The sequence below is a fragment of the Aquarana catesbeiana genome, linkage group LG01 (genome assembly GCF_042186555.1).
Source record: "Aquarana catesbeiana isolate 2022-GZ linkage group LG01, ASM4218655v1, whole genome shotgun sequence".
Classification (NCBI taxonomy): domain Eukaryota; kingdom Metazoa; phylum Chordata; class Amphibia; order Anura; family Ranidae; genus Aquarana; species Aquarana catesbeiana.
In genome coordinates, this window is record NC_133324.1 from 515109851 (window position 1) to 515125475 (window position 15625).

A 15625-nucleotide genomic window follows, 5' to 3' on the forward strand; every position below is an offset into this window, starting at 1 on the left:
TTCACCCCCTTCCTGCCCAGGCCAATTTTCAGATTTCAGCGCTGTAACATTTTGAATGACAATTGCACGGTCATGCAACACTGTACCTAAATAAAAATGTTATCATTTTTTTCCCCACAAATAGAGCTTTCTTTTGGTGGTATTTGATCTAAAAGACCCCAAACACCTCCTCTGTACTTGAAAGTATTCAAAATGCCAAGATCAGCGTTTTTGAATACTTTGGACTTTTTTTTAAATGCCACCATTGGCTGCTGATTAAACCGGAAGTGACGTCGCTTTTGGGTTACTACATCCGAGACCTGTTTAAAGCCGGTTCCTGCTTTGTTCGGGCCTCTGGCCAGACGGCAGACGTGCCGGCTGGTGGCTGGGGTCTCACACATCGGTTGTGATTACAGGAAAGCCGACCGTCGGCTCTAAAAAACGGTTCCAGGGTGATGCCTGCAGCTGCATACAACCACTTGAAGCCAATGACGTACAGGTACGTGATTTGGCGGCAAGTGGTTAAACAGTGGTATTGGTCCCACGGAAATCATCACTATGTTTACATTCCTTGTGACAGCAATAAAAGTGATCAGTGTTGAATAAAAGAAAAAATAAGAAAATGAATAAAAAAAAAAAAAATACATTTTAAAAGCCCCCCATGTGCTCGCGCACCAAACAAAACGCATACATAAGTCACGCCCGCAAATGTAACCAGTGTTCAAATCACATGTGAGGTATTGCCGTGATCGTTCAAGCAAGAGCAATAATTCGAGCAAAAGACCTGCTCTGTAATTCTAAACAGGTAACCCGTTAAAAAATTTTAAACGTCGCCTATAGAGATTTTTAGGTATCGTAGTTTGTCACCATTCCACGAGTGCATGCAATTTTAAAGCGTAACATGTTGGGTAATTTACTCGGTGTAACATCTTTCACAATATGCAAAAGAACTGGGCTAACTTTACATTTTTCTTATTTTTTTTTTAATTAAAAAAAAGTGTATTTTTTCCCCAAAAAAATGAGTTTGAATAAACGGGTCTTTGCTAAAAGAAAAAAAAAATGTATATTTAATAATAATTATATATATATATATATATATATATATATATATACACACACACATACACACACACACACACATATATATATACACATACATATACAGTGGAGACGGAAAGTATTCAGACCCCCTTAAATTTTTCACTCTTTGTTATATTGCAGCCATTTGCTAAAATCATTTAAGTTGATTTTTTGACAGAAAAACACAGAATTGTTGACATTTTTGCAGATTTATTAAAAAAGAAAAACTGAAATATCACATGGTCCTAAGTATATAGACCCTTTGCTCAGTATTTAGTAGAAGCACCCCTCCAGAGATGCTCGATTGGGTTTAAGTCAGGGCTCTGGCTGGGCCATTCAAGAACAGTCACGGAATTGTTGTGAAGCCACTCCTTCGTTATTTTAGCGGTGTGCTTGGGGTCATTGTCTTGTTGGAAGGTAAACCTTCGCCCCAGTCCGAGGTCCTGAGCACTCTGGAGAAGGTTTTCGTCCAGGATATCCCTGTAATTGGCCGCATTCATCTTTCCCTCGATTGCAACCAGTCGTCCTGTCCCTGCAGCTGAAAAACACCCCCACAGCATGATGCTGCCACCACCATGCTTCACTGTTGGGACTGTATTGGACAGGTGATGAGCAGTGCCTGAGCAGTGCCTGGTTTTCTCCACACATACCAGTTAGAATTAAGGCCAAAAAGTTCTATCTTGGTCTCATCAGACCAGAGGATCTTATTTCTCACCATCTTGGAGTCCTTCAGGTGTTTTTAGCAAACTCCATGCGGGCTTTCATGTGTTTTGCACTGAGGAGAGGCTTCCGTCGGGCCACTCTGCCATAAAACCCCAACTGGTGGAGGGCTGAAGTGATGGTTGACTTTCTACAACTTTCTCCCATCTCCGACTGCATCTCTGGAGCTCAGCCACAGTGATCTTTGAGTTCTTCTTTACCTCTCTCACCAAGGCTCTTCTCCCCCGATATCTCAGTTTGGCCGGACGGCCAGATCTAGGAAGGGTTCTGGTCATCCCAAACGTCTTCCATTTAAGGATTATGGAGGCCACTGTGCTCTTAGAAACCTTAAGTGCAGCAGAATTTTTTTTGTAACCTTGGCCAGATCTGTGCCTTGCCACAATTCTGTCTCTGAGCTCTTCAGGCAGTTCCTTTGACCTCATGATTCTCATTTGCTCTGACATGCACTGTGAGCTGTAAGGTCTTATTTAGACAGGTGTGTGGCTTTCCTAATCAAGTCCAATCAGTATAATCAAACACAGCTGGACTCAAATGAAGGTGTAGAACCATCTCAGGCTGGGTTCACACTGGTCCGACAAACGCTCCGACATTGGGAGCTCATGTCGCATGACGTGTGAAATTTAATGTTTCCCTATGGGAGCCGTCCTAACTGGTCCGACACAAGTCGTTCCGACTTTAGAAATGCTCCCTGTACTACTTTGGTCCGACTTTGATCCTACTTCAGCCTATTGACTATCATTGAAGTCGGATCAAAGTCGGATTGCCGTCTTGCATGATCCGACTTCGGCACGCGACTTGTGCTCAGATGTTCTTGAGGGGGAACTCCGCGCCAAATTTTAAATAAAAAACCGGCATGGGTTCCCCCCCGAAAAAACGGCGTGGGGAGTCGCCCCCAATCCATACCAGACCCTTATCCGAGCACGCAGCCCGGCCGGACAGGAATGGGGGTGGGGACGAGCGAGCGCCCCCCCCCCCCTCCTGAACCGTACCAGGCCGCATGCCCTCAACATGGGGGGTGGTGCCTTGGGGGAGGGGGCGCGCCCCCTCCAGCATGCCCAGGGACTGTGACGGCATAAGGGGGCGTGGTCACCACCTATATAAGTCAGAGCGGAGCGCTCAGAGTGCATTCCAGCCCCAGAGAGCGTCGTGTCAACATCAGGAGAAGAGAGCAGAAGGCAGAAGGCAGAAGATTGAAGACCGGGCTCCTTCGCTATAGCAAAAGAGCGGCAAAAGAGCAGAAGAGAGCGGAGGAGCCCGGCAGAAGGTCCGGAGAGCGCGGAGAAGAACCGGAGAGACCCCCGAAGAGAAGAAGGCAGCAGACCGGGCTCCTCCGCTATAGCAAAAGAGCAGAAAATAGCGGAGGAGCCCGGCAGAAGACCCGGAGAGCGCGGAGAAGAACCGGAGAGACCCCCGAAGTCGGAAGAAGACCCCCGGAGCTGTCTAATAAATTACTTTAAAAATCTGTGTAGTGTTTTTTTTTAATTGACACTTTTTCCCTAGGTGAATGGGTTGGGGTACGATGTACCCCATACTCATTCACATAGGGTGGGGGGCCGGGATCTGGGGGCCCCCTTATTAAAGGGGGCTCCCGGATTCCGATAAGCCCCCGCCCGCAGACCCCGACAACCAACGGCCAGGGTTGTCGGGAAGAGGCCCTTGTCCTCATCAACATGGGGACAAGGTGCTTTGGGGTGGGGGGGCCGCAGCGCGCCCCCTCCCCCAAGGCACCACCCCCCATGTTGAGGGCATGCGGCCTGGTACGGTTCAGGAGGGGGGGGGGGGGCGCTCGCTCGTCCCCACCCCCATTCCTGTCCGGCCGGGCTGCGTGCTCGGATAAGGGTCTGGTATGGATTGGGGGCGACCCCCCATGCCGTTTTTTCGGCGTAGGGGGTTCCCCTCAAGGTCCATACCAGACCCAAGGGCCTGGTATGCTCTTGGAGGGGGAACCCATGCCGGTTTTTTATTTAAAATTTGGCGCGGAGTTCCCCCTAATACCAAACAATGCCGGGCATTGGCAGGGATCCAAGTCGGATCCCCGTTCATTGAAAGTCGGACACATGCCGGCTTCATGTCGCAGGGCAAAGTCGGATCCAAAGTAGGACGGCTGTCGTGTCGCACCAGTGTGAACCCAGCCTCAAGGATGATCAGAAGAAATGGACAGCACCTGAGTTAAATATATGAGTGTCACAGCAAAGGGTCTGAATACTTAGGACCATGTGCTATTTCAGTTTTTCTTTTTTAATAAATCTGCAAAAATGTCAACAATTCTGTGTTTTTCTGTCAATATGGGGTGCTGTGTGTACATTAATGAGGAAAAAAAAGAAACTTAAATGATTTTAGCAAATGGCTGCAATATAACAGAGTGAAAAATTTAAGGGGGTCTGAATACTTTCTGTCCCCACTGTGTGTGTATAATATATATTATATTGTGTATATATATATATATATATATATATATATATATATATATATATATATATATAATGTTTGGGGGTTCCAAGTATATTTCTAGCAAAATACAGATTTTTAACTTGTAAGCAACAAGTGTCAAAATAGTACTGGTCCAGAAGTGGTTAAACCCTGCACTATGATTCACTGCCAGCCCCCCCATTTTAAAGCTGCCATCCTGAACTGTGCAATTGTTTGTTAAAAGTAATGCCTCTAAATACCTCCCACTGTAGCCCTGGATCGGAGTAGGTGAGCGGCCAGGAGTCACGTGACTGGCCTGAAGATACATGACAAAGAGGTACAGCATTTAAAGGCTTTGTTTTTAACAATTACAAAGTGCAGAATGGCAGCTTAAAAGATGGGCTGGCAGCACATTTTTTAAAAGTTTCGTTTATGAACAGCAGCGGGAGCTCACACAGACTCCCTAGCTGACAGGCAGGTAGGGGAGGGGGAAAGGACGGGGGTGAGCAGAGAGGAGACCTGCGGATGGTGGAGGCATGTAAATTAGTGCCACTATAGCGCTTATCTGTGCCCTACAGTGAAACCCTATCATTGTATCCTCTTCAGTGCCCGTCAGTGCCGCCTCATCAGTGCACATCAGTGCCAGCTAATCAGTGCAGCCGCAATGCATTAGTGCACATCAGTGCAACCTCATCAGTGCACATAAGTGCACCCTCTTCAGCACCCAGCAGTGCAGCCCCATCTGTCCTAGTGCCCTATCGCACCACAGCCCAGAGTCACCTGTATGGCGAAAAAAATATTTCTCCAGTGAGGAGGCATACCAGCTTCTTAGCCTGAGGGACGAGAGCAGCGGGGAGCTCTCTGAGTCAGATTCCGATTCGGCATGTAAGCCAGTTTTAAGCAGTGGTTCTGCTACAGAATCGGAGGAAGAGAAAAGTGTACCCACGAAACGTAGGCATTCTGGCAAGGAGCAAGCTACTACAAGTAGAGCAGTGGAATCAACCAGCAGCTCCGTGCCATCCGCCATTAGCGCAGTGGCATTCACTAGTAGCAGAGTGGCATCCACGAGAAATGGAGTACCACTGCAGTAAAGGCAAAGCACTAGTGGGGTGTCATCTCAGCCCCAAAGGGTTAGAACCCATGCCAGCCTTTTCTTATGCCCTCCAAAACTTTCTGTGGCTTCCCCCTACTTCAGGAGCAGCAAACATCCCCCCTTTTACCGCCCAGCTAGGTGTCCAGGTGAACACAGATACAATGCCTTGAAAAAGTATTCATACCCTTTGAAATTTTCTATATTTTATCATGTTACAACCAAAAACAAAGCTATTTTATTGGGATTTTATGTGATAGACCAACACAAAGTGGCACATAATTGTGAAGTGGAAGGAAAATGATAAGTGATTTGCAATTTTTTTTACAAATAAATATCTGAAAAGTGTGGCGTGCATTTGTATTCAGACCCTTTTACCGATACCCCTAATTAAAATCTAGGGGAACCCATTTACTTTAGAAGTCGCCTAATTTGTAAATAGAGGCCACCACGTGTGATAATTTAATCTCACTATAAATACAGCTGTTCTGTGAAGCCCTCAGAGGTTTGTTAGAGGACCTTAGAGAACAACCAGCATCACGAAGGCCAAGGAACACACCAGACAGGCCAGGAATAAGGTTATTTAAAGTAGAGTTAGGTTATATAAAAATATCCCAAGCTTTGAACATCTCACGGAGCACTGTTCAATCCATCATCCCAAAATGGAACGAGTATGACAACTGCAAACTAGGGATGCACCGAAATTTCGGCCGCCAATTTGCTGAAAGAGAAATCACGCCGATAACGGCGCCGAAAATGGGGTGGGGCCTGGTTGCCCCTGTTGCCGCCCAGTACGGGGGTGTCATTCTGGAGCGTCCCCGTCCAGCTCCAGTCCTCGCCTCCCTCTTCGATGAGGCGGCTGAAAACAAAACAGTGCTCTATGGATGAAAGCAGTCAGCACACCATGTTAAGGAGCAGCTTGTCGGTATGATCAGCGGGAGGAGCATTATCAGTGTGCAGCGCCGCGGGGGTTAAGAGTGCAGGACTTGTTGTTTAACATGCTGTTAGAAACAGTGAGCCCGCTCGGGCTCGTACACATTATAAAGGCCCGTCACACTTGTGTGACCCTGAAAGTCACGCGATTTTGATGCAACTTGAAGCAATGCCTGCATAATGTTGAGGTCTAGGGACCTCAAGTTGCCTCAAAGTCAGACCAAAGTAGTGCAGGGACTACTTTGAAGTCGCTGCGACTTGAAGACGCACAGATATGAATGGTACTCATTGAAAATCATGAAGCACGACTTGTCACACAACTTCGCAGTCCCAAGTCGCAGGACAAGTCGCACAAGTGTGAAAGGGGCCTTGGAAAATCGGGAAAAAATTTTCACCCAAAGAATTTTCGTACAGTGTCTACACAACTTCGGATAGCCGAATCTAACTTTTCGTACAAAACTTCCCAAAGAGACAAACTCCAAAATGTTTCTCGTACTGGAACAGAACAAACGATTTTCAATCAATGTGTACCGTTTTCATACAATTTTCGTACAAGAAAAATAATAAAAGAAAAGACTGCTCAATGTCAGAAACAAAAACATCAAAAAAAAAAAAGCCTGTGTCATACGAATTTTCCTTCATCGATTCCGATTGGCTGTGAAACAACTAAGAAAATCGAACAATCGTTCGTTGACAGACACTGGTGAAAGCTGGGACTTGTAGTGCACTATACTGGTTTGTTTTTTTCACCCAGCTGGAAGTGGTTAAAGGATATGTTCAGCTTTAGTAATATGTTACAGCCATATTTAGAGTGTAAAATATTACTATGCAGCAGCCCCCCTCAACCCCTGGTGACACACAGCAAAGGGTTCCGCACCCATTGTCACATTTTAAAATCAATAAGGCTCTGCCTATACAACTGTGGCATTCAGAGATCTGTGAATGAGTAAAACTACAAGTCCCGTCTTTCACTGCGGCAGCTGAACTTTCAACAGTCTGTGAGCGTGCTAATCAGCGCACTCGTAATCCATTCACTCTTCCTGCAGCTTTGAAACTGACAGCCCATATGCAAATATAGGCACAGAGCTGTAGGAGCCTGACAATGCTCTGCAGGCTCCTGAGAAAAAAATTATAAATGCACATTTCTTTACCACCAAAAACATGCATTTATTTATTTTTTTTTTTTGAAAAGTTGAACTTAGCCTTAACTGCATAAGGGGTTCTTTGCTGTTGGAGCAGTAAGGGTTTGGAACTCCCTTCCATGCTAGGTGGTGTCAGCGGGGAGTGTAGATAAAATCAAAAACACTGGGCCAGTCTCTCCCAGCACTGCTAGCCCTTTTCCTGAATCCAAGGGGTGTTGCCACTCAGGACATTCATGCATGCCAGAAACCTGTGCAGATACAGGCACTGCCCCTTTTGCATCATCCAGGAGAAAACTGCTTTTCAGGTTTTCTGGGAGTGCCCCTTTGCACAGGACCTGTTGAGGAATTTGGAAACTGAACTTAAAGGCTTTGTACCACAGACTGCTATCACACTCTTTGGTGTGTTGAACGGACTCATCTATGGAACTCATTCACAGGAGGACATTGACAGCGCCTGGCGGGTGCGCCAGAAAGCACCTCATTCACCAGCGGGAGAGGATGTCCATCGAGGACTGTCGCAGACTGGTCCACAGTCTGCTCAGAGACTATAACTTGATGGACTTTAAGGAGGAAGAGGAGGTCTGAAGATCCCCCCCCCCCCCTCCCCCCTGTGTATCCTTTGCCAGTTCCTTTGGCTTCGGGCTTGTGAACTCTTTTTCCCTCCCTACCCCCACCCCCCCATCATACCCGTTGCCCATTGGAATGCTATTTGACAGTATATGACTTGACATTTTGTGACACATTTTTGAAATAATGCTTTCAGGGTAATGCAACATACATGATGTGATGTTTCGGGGTACTACTACTCTGCGCAACACATCAGGCATCATACCGCAGGATGAATGTAATTTATTTGTATGCTAGGAACTGTATTGTTATGTAGTGTATTTATGCGCTGCGTCCCAGTACAGAGTGGAATGTACCCTGTTGAAGTATTTGTTTTTTGTATATTTTCTTGCAAAATAAAAATATGAAGAGCCAATACTAATAGGCTACGTTTATAAGGAGCGGAAGATGCGGTTTCCTTGGTTGTGCATTATACTGTATGCAATTATATGAATTTGCAATTATAAAAATAAATAAAAAGAAGAGCTTCCTTGTTAGAAGTGCATCCCTTATCAAATTATTCTTTATGTGGACATTTAGCTGAGGTGGTTAGAAGGTGAACTTGTCAACAAACATGCAATTTTCTCAGAACAGTATGTAGACATGCTAGATGCAGCCCAAAAGGAGCTGTAAATTCAAATTTCATTGAATTTACATCACAAAAGCAGGATACTGGTCATCTCTAGCAGCAACATGTAACCAGGGTCCTTACACAGAAGCCAAGAAGGAACTAATGCCTGACTCAGCCCAACAGAGTTTAACCGCTTCCACAAATTCTGGCATTCCTCTCCTACATGTAAAAAAAGTTTTTTTGCTAGAAAATTACTCAGAACCCTCAAACACACACACATATTATATATTATATAAAACTGCAAAGTTAGCCCAATTTTTTTGTATAATGTGAAAGATGATGTTACGCTGAGTAAATAGATACCTAACATGTCACGCTTTAAAATTGCGCACACTACAGGTTACCAGTTTAGAGGTACAGAGGAGGGTCTTGTGCTAGAATTATTGCACTCGCTCTAACGCTTGTGGCAATAACTCACATGTATTTTTTGAATGTCTTTTACATATGCGTACGTGACCTACGTAGGTGGACGCTTCTGCGTATGAGCATTTTATTTCAATTTTTTTATTTTTACACTTTCCCTTTAAATTTTTTCCCCTCTAGGCTGGAAAGCCTGAGAGCAAAGAAACAAATAAAAAAACAAAAAAAAAAAAAAAACAAACAATCTCGGCTTCCCAGCCGAAAAAAACGTCAGTGTTTACATCTGCTGAGGCCAGACGTGATGTCATAACGACGCACCCAGCCTCCAAAGGTCATATAGATTGCCGGGGACCATCTGGTGCACTGTATTCTCTATGGTAAACGGCCACCACAGGCCAATTCTTTCTCCGGCTCGCTGGTCGCACAGGCAAGCCAGTAGAAGCACCAGAGAGCGGCGGGAGGGGGGGGTGTCCCCTCCCCCACCTGTAAACCAATCAAGCTGCTTAACAGCTGCTATGATTGTTTTTACTGTGCAGGGAATTGCTGGCAGAAAATAAACAATATCTGAATGATGCTGCAGGCATATATCCACTGAAAGCCCAGGACACCAAATGACGGTCAGTGGTATTGAAGTCAGCGGTTAAAGATAAATTAAATACCCCTTGAATAATGCAGCAGCACTCATGTTCTTCTACACTTTTCTATCTTAAGGCCAACTCCACTGGTGCCAACATGCTTTTGCTTCTCTTACCTTTTTCGCCCATTCTTTCAAAAGCAAGTTGAATATAGCTACGTTAAGCTGAGTCATCCTTACTGGGTGCTGTAGATAGTAGTGTAAGCACTGCTGGGCCTTGTTCAAATCTCCCAAAAATATACACGTTTCCAAGTAGCAGTGCATGTTCTGTTGTGTATCCCCAAATCGGTTTCCATCCTTATCCTCCGATAAAACTTCCCTTCCATTGCCAGCCAACCTTGAGTCCTCACAGCTAACTTCATTCAGATCTAGATCTCGAACAGTCATGGCAGTAGGTTTAACAGATTTTAAAGAATGACTATCATCTTTGGGTTGGGGTGTTGTCTTTTTCTGAACCTTTTTTCCATTTTTTATGTCCTGTGGTTGACATTGCTCTGTCTTTACAGGAAGCGTCTTAGTCTGCAATATATTTACATTTTTCTGCTTACACTTCTTAAGAACCTGCTCATTTTGTAACTTTTCCATCTGGCGTTTAGAAGAATGGACAGTTTTTAGGTTTTGTTTGGTCTGCTTTTTTTCCTCTTTCCGAGCGGTTTGTTTCTTATTCCCAGTTTCAAGCATAGGCGAGCCCTTATCTGCCTGCAGTTGCTGTGCCCGGATCTCCAGAACTAAAAGAACAGAAAAAGAAATTAAGATAAAAAATAAAAACAATAAACAATTTAATCTTTTTATTCAAGTTTGAGAAAGAAATGTCTCCCCCATCAAAGGAAAGATTACACTCATACAGGCACCACTGGTGTAAGAAAATAATACTGACCATTAACAAACAGAAGGACGCAAGCTTAACGTGGATGCAAACACTCAACATATACCCAGTGAAGTGAACAGCCTCAGATAAAACACAGGGACGAAACAAATCTCCCTACATAAAGTTTTACATGTACAATGCCTTGAAAAAGTATTCATATCCCTTGGCATTTTCCACATTTTTTCATGTTACAACCAAAAAGCTTAATTGCCTTCAGAAGTCACCTAATTAGTAAATAGAGTCCACCTGTGTGTAATTTAATCTCAGTATAAATACAGCTGTTCTGTGACGCCTTCAGAGGTTTTTTAGAGAACCTTAGTAAACACACAGCATCACGAAGGCCAAGGAACACACCAGACAGGTCAGGGATAAAGTTGTGGAGAAGATTAAAGCAGGGTTAGGTTATAAAAAAAATATCCCAAGCTTTAAACATCTCACAGAGCACTGTTCAATCCATCCTCTAAAAATGAAAAAAAAAAAAAAAAAAAAAGGAGTATGGCACAACTGCAAACCTACCAAGACATGGCCATCCACCTAAACTGAAAGGCCGGGCCAGGAGAGCATTAATCAGAGAAGCAGCCAAGAGGCCCATAGTAACTCTGGAGGAGCTGCAGAGATCCAGAGTTCAGGTGGGAGAATCTGTCCACAGAACAACTATTAGTCGTGCACTCTACAAATCTGGCCTTTATGGAAGAGTGGCAAAAAGAAAGCCATTGTTGAAAGCAAGCCATAAGAAGACCCGTTTGCAGTTTGCGAGAAGCCAAGTGGGGAACACAGCAAACATGTGGAAGAAGGTGTGGAGAGAGCGCACATCAGTTGTACAGAGGATACCTTGAGCAGAGAGTCTGGGAACATCTAGCCATCCAAGCACAAAGACCCAGGGCTGGGGATAAAAGCCACAGGCACTTGCGATCTCCTTAATCACTTCCCTACCCAGCCATAGTAATATGACGTCCACAGATGGGATCTCCCATCCTCGGTGCACGTCATATGCCGGCCTGGGATTCCCAGCCGTCTAGGGGGTGCGTGCCGCTCGGGACCCAGGGGCGTGTGCCCGGCGGCCGCGATGTCCGCTGGGCACCCGCGATTGCCCGTTAACCGGGCCGGACCGTGGATCTGTGTGTGTAAACACACAGATCCACGTCCTGTCAGTTGTGAGGAGAGCGATCTGTGTTCCTAGTACAGCAGAACACTGATCGGTCTCCTCCCCTTGTACGTCCCCACCCCCTACAGTTAGAAACACACCCCTAGGAAACATATTTAACCCCTTGTGTCCCCCTAGTGGTTAAGGCCCTTCACTGCCTGTCACATTTACACAGTAATCAATGCAATTTTATAGCATTGATCGCTGTATAAATGTGAATGGTCCCAAAAATGTGTCAAAAGTGTCCGATGTGTCCGCCATGTCGCAGTCACGAAAAAAAAAAAAATCGCGATCACCGCTATTACTAGTAAAAAAAATAAATAGATAATTTTTTTTTAAAATGCCATAAATCTATCCCGTATTTTGTAGACGCTATAACTTTTGCGCAAACCAATCAATATACGCTTATTGCGATTTTTTTTACCAAAAATATGTAGAATACATATCGGCCGAAACTGAGGAAAAAAATTTTTTTTTTTTTTTTTAAATTGGGATATTTATTATAGCAAAAAGTAAAAAATTGTGTTTTTTTCAAAATTGTCGCTCTTCTTTTGTTTATAGCGCAAAAAATAAAAACCGCAGAGGTGATCAAATACCACCAAAAGAAAGCTCTATTTGTGGGGAAAAAGGACGTCAATTTTTTTTGGGTACAACGTCGCACGACCGCGCAATTGGCCTGGGAAGGAAGAGGGTGAAAATGCCCTGTATTGAACCGGTTAAACAAGAGATCTAACAAGCTGGTAAGCGGCAGTATTATTACTGGTGGAGGAACTTTCCTGTCACACTCTATCACATCATCTTTGGTGTTGTGGTCGCATGTCACTACTGAATAGAGTGTTGAGGAATCATCACTTGGAATACTATTATGAACTGTATATTCAGTGGAGCTTCTTTATAACAGCCCATCGGAGTGGACTGGACTTTGTTGGAGAACTTTTGCAATTTTTATTTGTTTTTTAATCAATCATTTTTTGCACATTTCACTTGTGATTACGCATAATTATTTATATATTAGTGGGCTATATGGAGTTTTCATATCTCCATTTACCAAGATAAATCACTTACAAGTGATCACTATAATCATACAGCGCAGCTTTCTTTTTTATGTTATATTTAGTGTGTGTGTCTCACATTATAGTTGCAGCTTTTTTCAAATGTTTTATTAGGATAGCGCAGTAAAATTACAGTTTCCAATGTGGAAGAAGGTGCTCTGGTCAGATGAGACCAAATTGAACTTTTTGGCCTAAAAGCAAAACGCTACGTGTGGCAGAAAACTAACATTGCACATCACCCCGAACACACCATCCCCTCCGTGAAACATGGTGGTTGCAGCATCATGTTGTGGGAATGCTTTTCTTCAGCAGGGACAGGGAAGCTGATCAGAGTTGATGGGAAGATGGATGGAGCCAAGTACAGGGCAATCTTAGAAGAAAACCTGTTAAGAGTCTGCAAAAGACTTGAGACGGGGCAAAGGTTCACCTTCCAGCAGGACAATGACCCTAAACATACAGCCAGAGCTCCAATGGAATGGTTTAGATCAAAGCGTATTCATGTGTTAGAATGGTCCAGTCAATGCCCATTTCTAAATCCAATTGAGAATCTGTGACAAGGCTTGAAAATTGCCATTCACAGATGCTCTCCATCCAATCTGACAGAGCTTGAGCTATTTGCAAGAAAGAATGTGCAAAAATGTCACTCTCTAGATGTGCAAAGCTGGTGGAGACATACCCAAAAAGACTTGCAGCTGTAATTGCAGCAAAAGGTGGTTCTACAAAAGTATTGACTCAGGGGAGCTGAATACAAATGCACGCCACACGTTTCACATATTTATTTCTAAAAAATTTGGAAAACCATTCATCATTTTCCTTCCACTTCACAATTATGTGCCACTTTGTGTTCATCCATCAAATAAAATACATTTACGTTTTTGGATTTAACATGACAAAATGTGGAAAATCTCAAGGGGTACGAATACTTTTTCAAGGCACTGTATATCTGCTGCCTTCAGCTTGCTATATTCTTTAGAATGCTCACCGCCATTACTATTTAAAAAAAAAAAAAAAAAAAAAAAAAAAAGTGGATTTTTCCTACAGCTTACCTGTAAAATTCTTTTCTTGGAGTACACAGGACACAGAGCCGGTATTAATAATAACTATTTGAGTTATACGTCACCCATAGGTGAAAGGACACTGGTAGATCAATCAAACAGGAAGTCCTCCCCTATATAACCCCTCCTACACAGGAAGTATCTCAGTTTTGTAGCAAGCAATACATTTCCCAGACAAGAGGGGAGGGACCTGTGATGTACTCCAAGAAAAAGGATTTTACAGGTAAGCTGTAGGAAAAATCCAATTTTCTTTATCGTACATCACAGGACACAGAGCCGGTTATTATAATAACTATTTGGGACGTCCCAAAGCAATACCCTTGAGGGGAGGGGAGAAACTGCCACCAGAGAAGGACCTACTCTGCCGTTTGTAATATGCTAAGGTCAAAGGCAGCATCCTCCACGTTTTTTTATAACTATCTGGCAAAAACCCTGTTGATGTATAAACCAAAGACCAAATAGTGGTCTTGCACACCTGGGCCACTGACAACTGAAGGCGGATGGCCCAAGATACTCCCACACACCTGGTAGAGAATCTCTCCCCAGATAAAATAGGACTTTGCTCTTTAAAACCATAGGCATTAATGAAAAACTGGCAGATCCACTGCTAAATATTTGACCTGGATGCCACCTGCCCTTCCTGGGCTCTTCTGGGAGCACAAACCAGGATTCCTGACCTATGCCGACAGCTCAAGTAGATCCTGAGCGCCTGAACTACCCCTAGAGCAGGGCTTGACAAATTTTCTTGGAATCTAGGAGCCAGCTAAAAAAGTTAGGAGCCAAGTTTTTTTTTTTAAACGACCGACAAAGCTTTATTTTCAATATAAAAAAAAAACTAATCTTAAATTTACACAGAAAGACCGCCCCGCTAGCGGCCGAATAGCGCCACTAAAACGACAGTAAAGCGGAGCTAAAAATAGCGCCGCTTTACCGCCGACGCCCCCCGCGGCTCGGTGTGAAAGCGCTCTAAGGGTCCGATCAGGTCCGCCTCAAAAACGGACAGGCGAACCTGATCAGACAGCCTGTGGGAAAGGGGCCAAGCAGGGAGATAACAAATAAATTAATTTTAAGAAAAAAAAACAGTTTTTACTTTAAAATTTAAATAAATAAAAATAAAAGCTATTAAGAAAAAAAAAAAAAAAAAAAAAAAAAAAAAAAAAGGCTATCCCCACACTCACTTTCTTCTCTACTTTGGGAAGGAGATGGGCGGGTAGTGAAAACAGGCAGGTATCCATTATCCATTAGCATTGCATTAGCATTGCTGGTTGTAATACCAACGGCCACCACAAGATGGCGCCAGATTCCAGAAGGACCGAAGAAGGCCGCAAAGCCGCGGCCTCAATTACCGGCGGCCCGACGCGATCGCACGGGGGGGGGGGGGGGGGGGGGGTCGGAGTCCGCACGGAGACAGGATACCCCCAGCTGTGCCGCCCCAGGCGCCAGGTCGCTAATTCTAGTCGCAAATGCGACCTGGCGCCCGGGGTTTGTCGAGCCCTGCCCTAGAGTATGTAGCAATCTTTCTCCTGCTGACTGTGGATTAGGAGAAAAATAAAGGCAAGACACTGTCTTGATTCAAGTGAAAACTAGAAACCACTCTAGGCAATAAAGATGGATGAGGATGCAAAATCACCTTATGATGCGAGACCAAGAACGGCTCCTTGCATGAAAGAGCGACCAGCTATGACACTCCACTTAGTGAAGTGATAGCAACCAAAGAAGCCACCTTCCGAGATACAGGACTAACAGTCTCTCAATTGGTTCAAAAAGTGGCCTCTGCAAGGACAGTCAAGAGCAAATTCAAGTCCCAATGACACAAAAGTGGCCTGACAGGCAGGACTTTCTATGTTACACGCTGTATGAAGTATGAATCAAGGAGTGATAAACAACGGCCTCTGGACAAAAAAAAAAAATGGATAGGGACG

General features: G+C 44.3%; 1 protein-coding gene across 3 annotated transcripts in view; it reads right to left on the reverse strand.

Annotated features, from left to right (window-relative positions):
• POLRMT (RNA polymerase mitochondrial) overlaps nt 1-15625 on the reverse strand; it is a 287623-nt gene that overhangs the window by 182334 nt on the left and 89664 nt on the right. For all 3 annotated transcript variants that reach the window (XM_073594039.1, XM_073594038.1, XM_073594037.1), the window contains one exon: nt 9702-10312. In XM_073594039.1, the coding sequence (XP_073450140.1) occupies nt 9702-10312 (611 nt within the window). The remainder of the gene's footprint in view (nt 1-9701; nt 10313-15625) is intronic.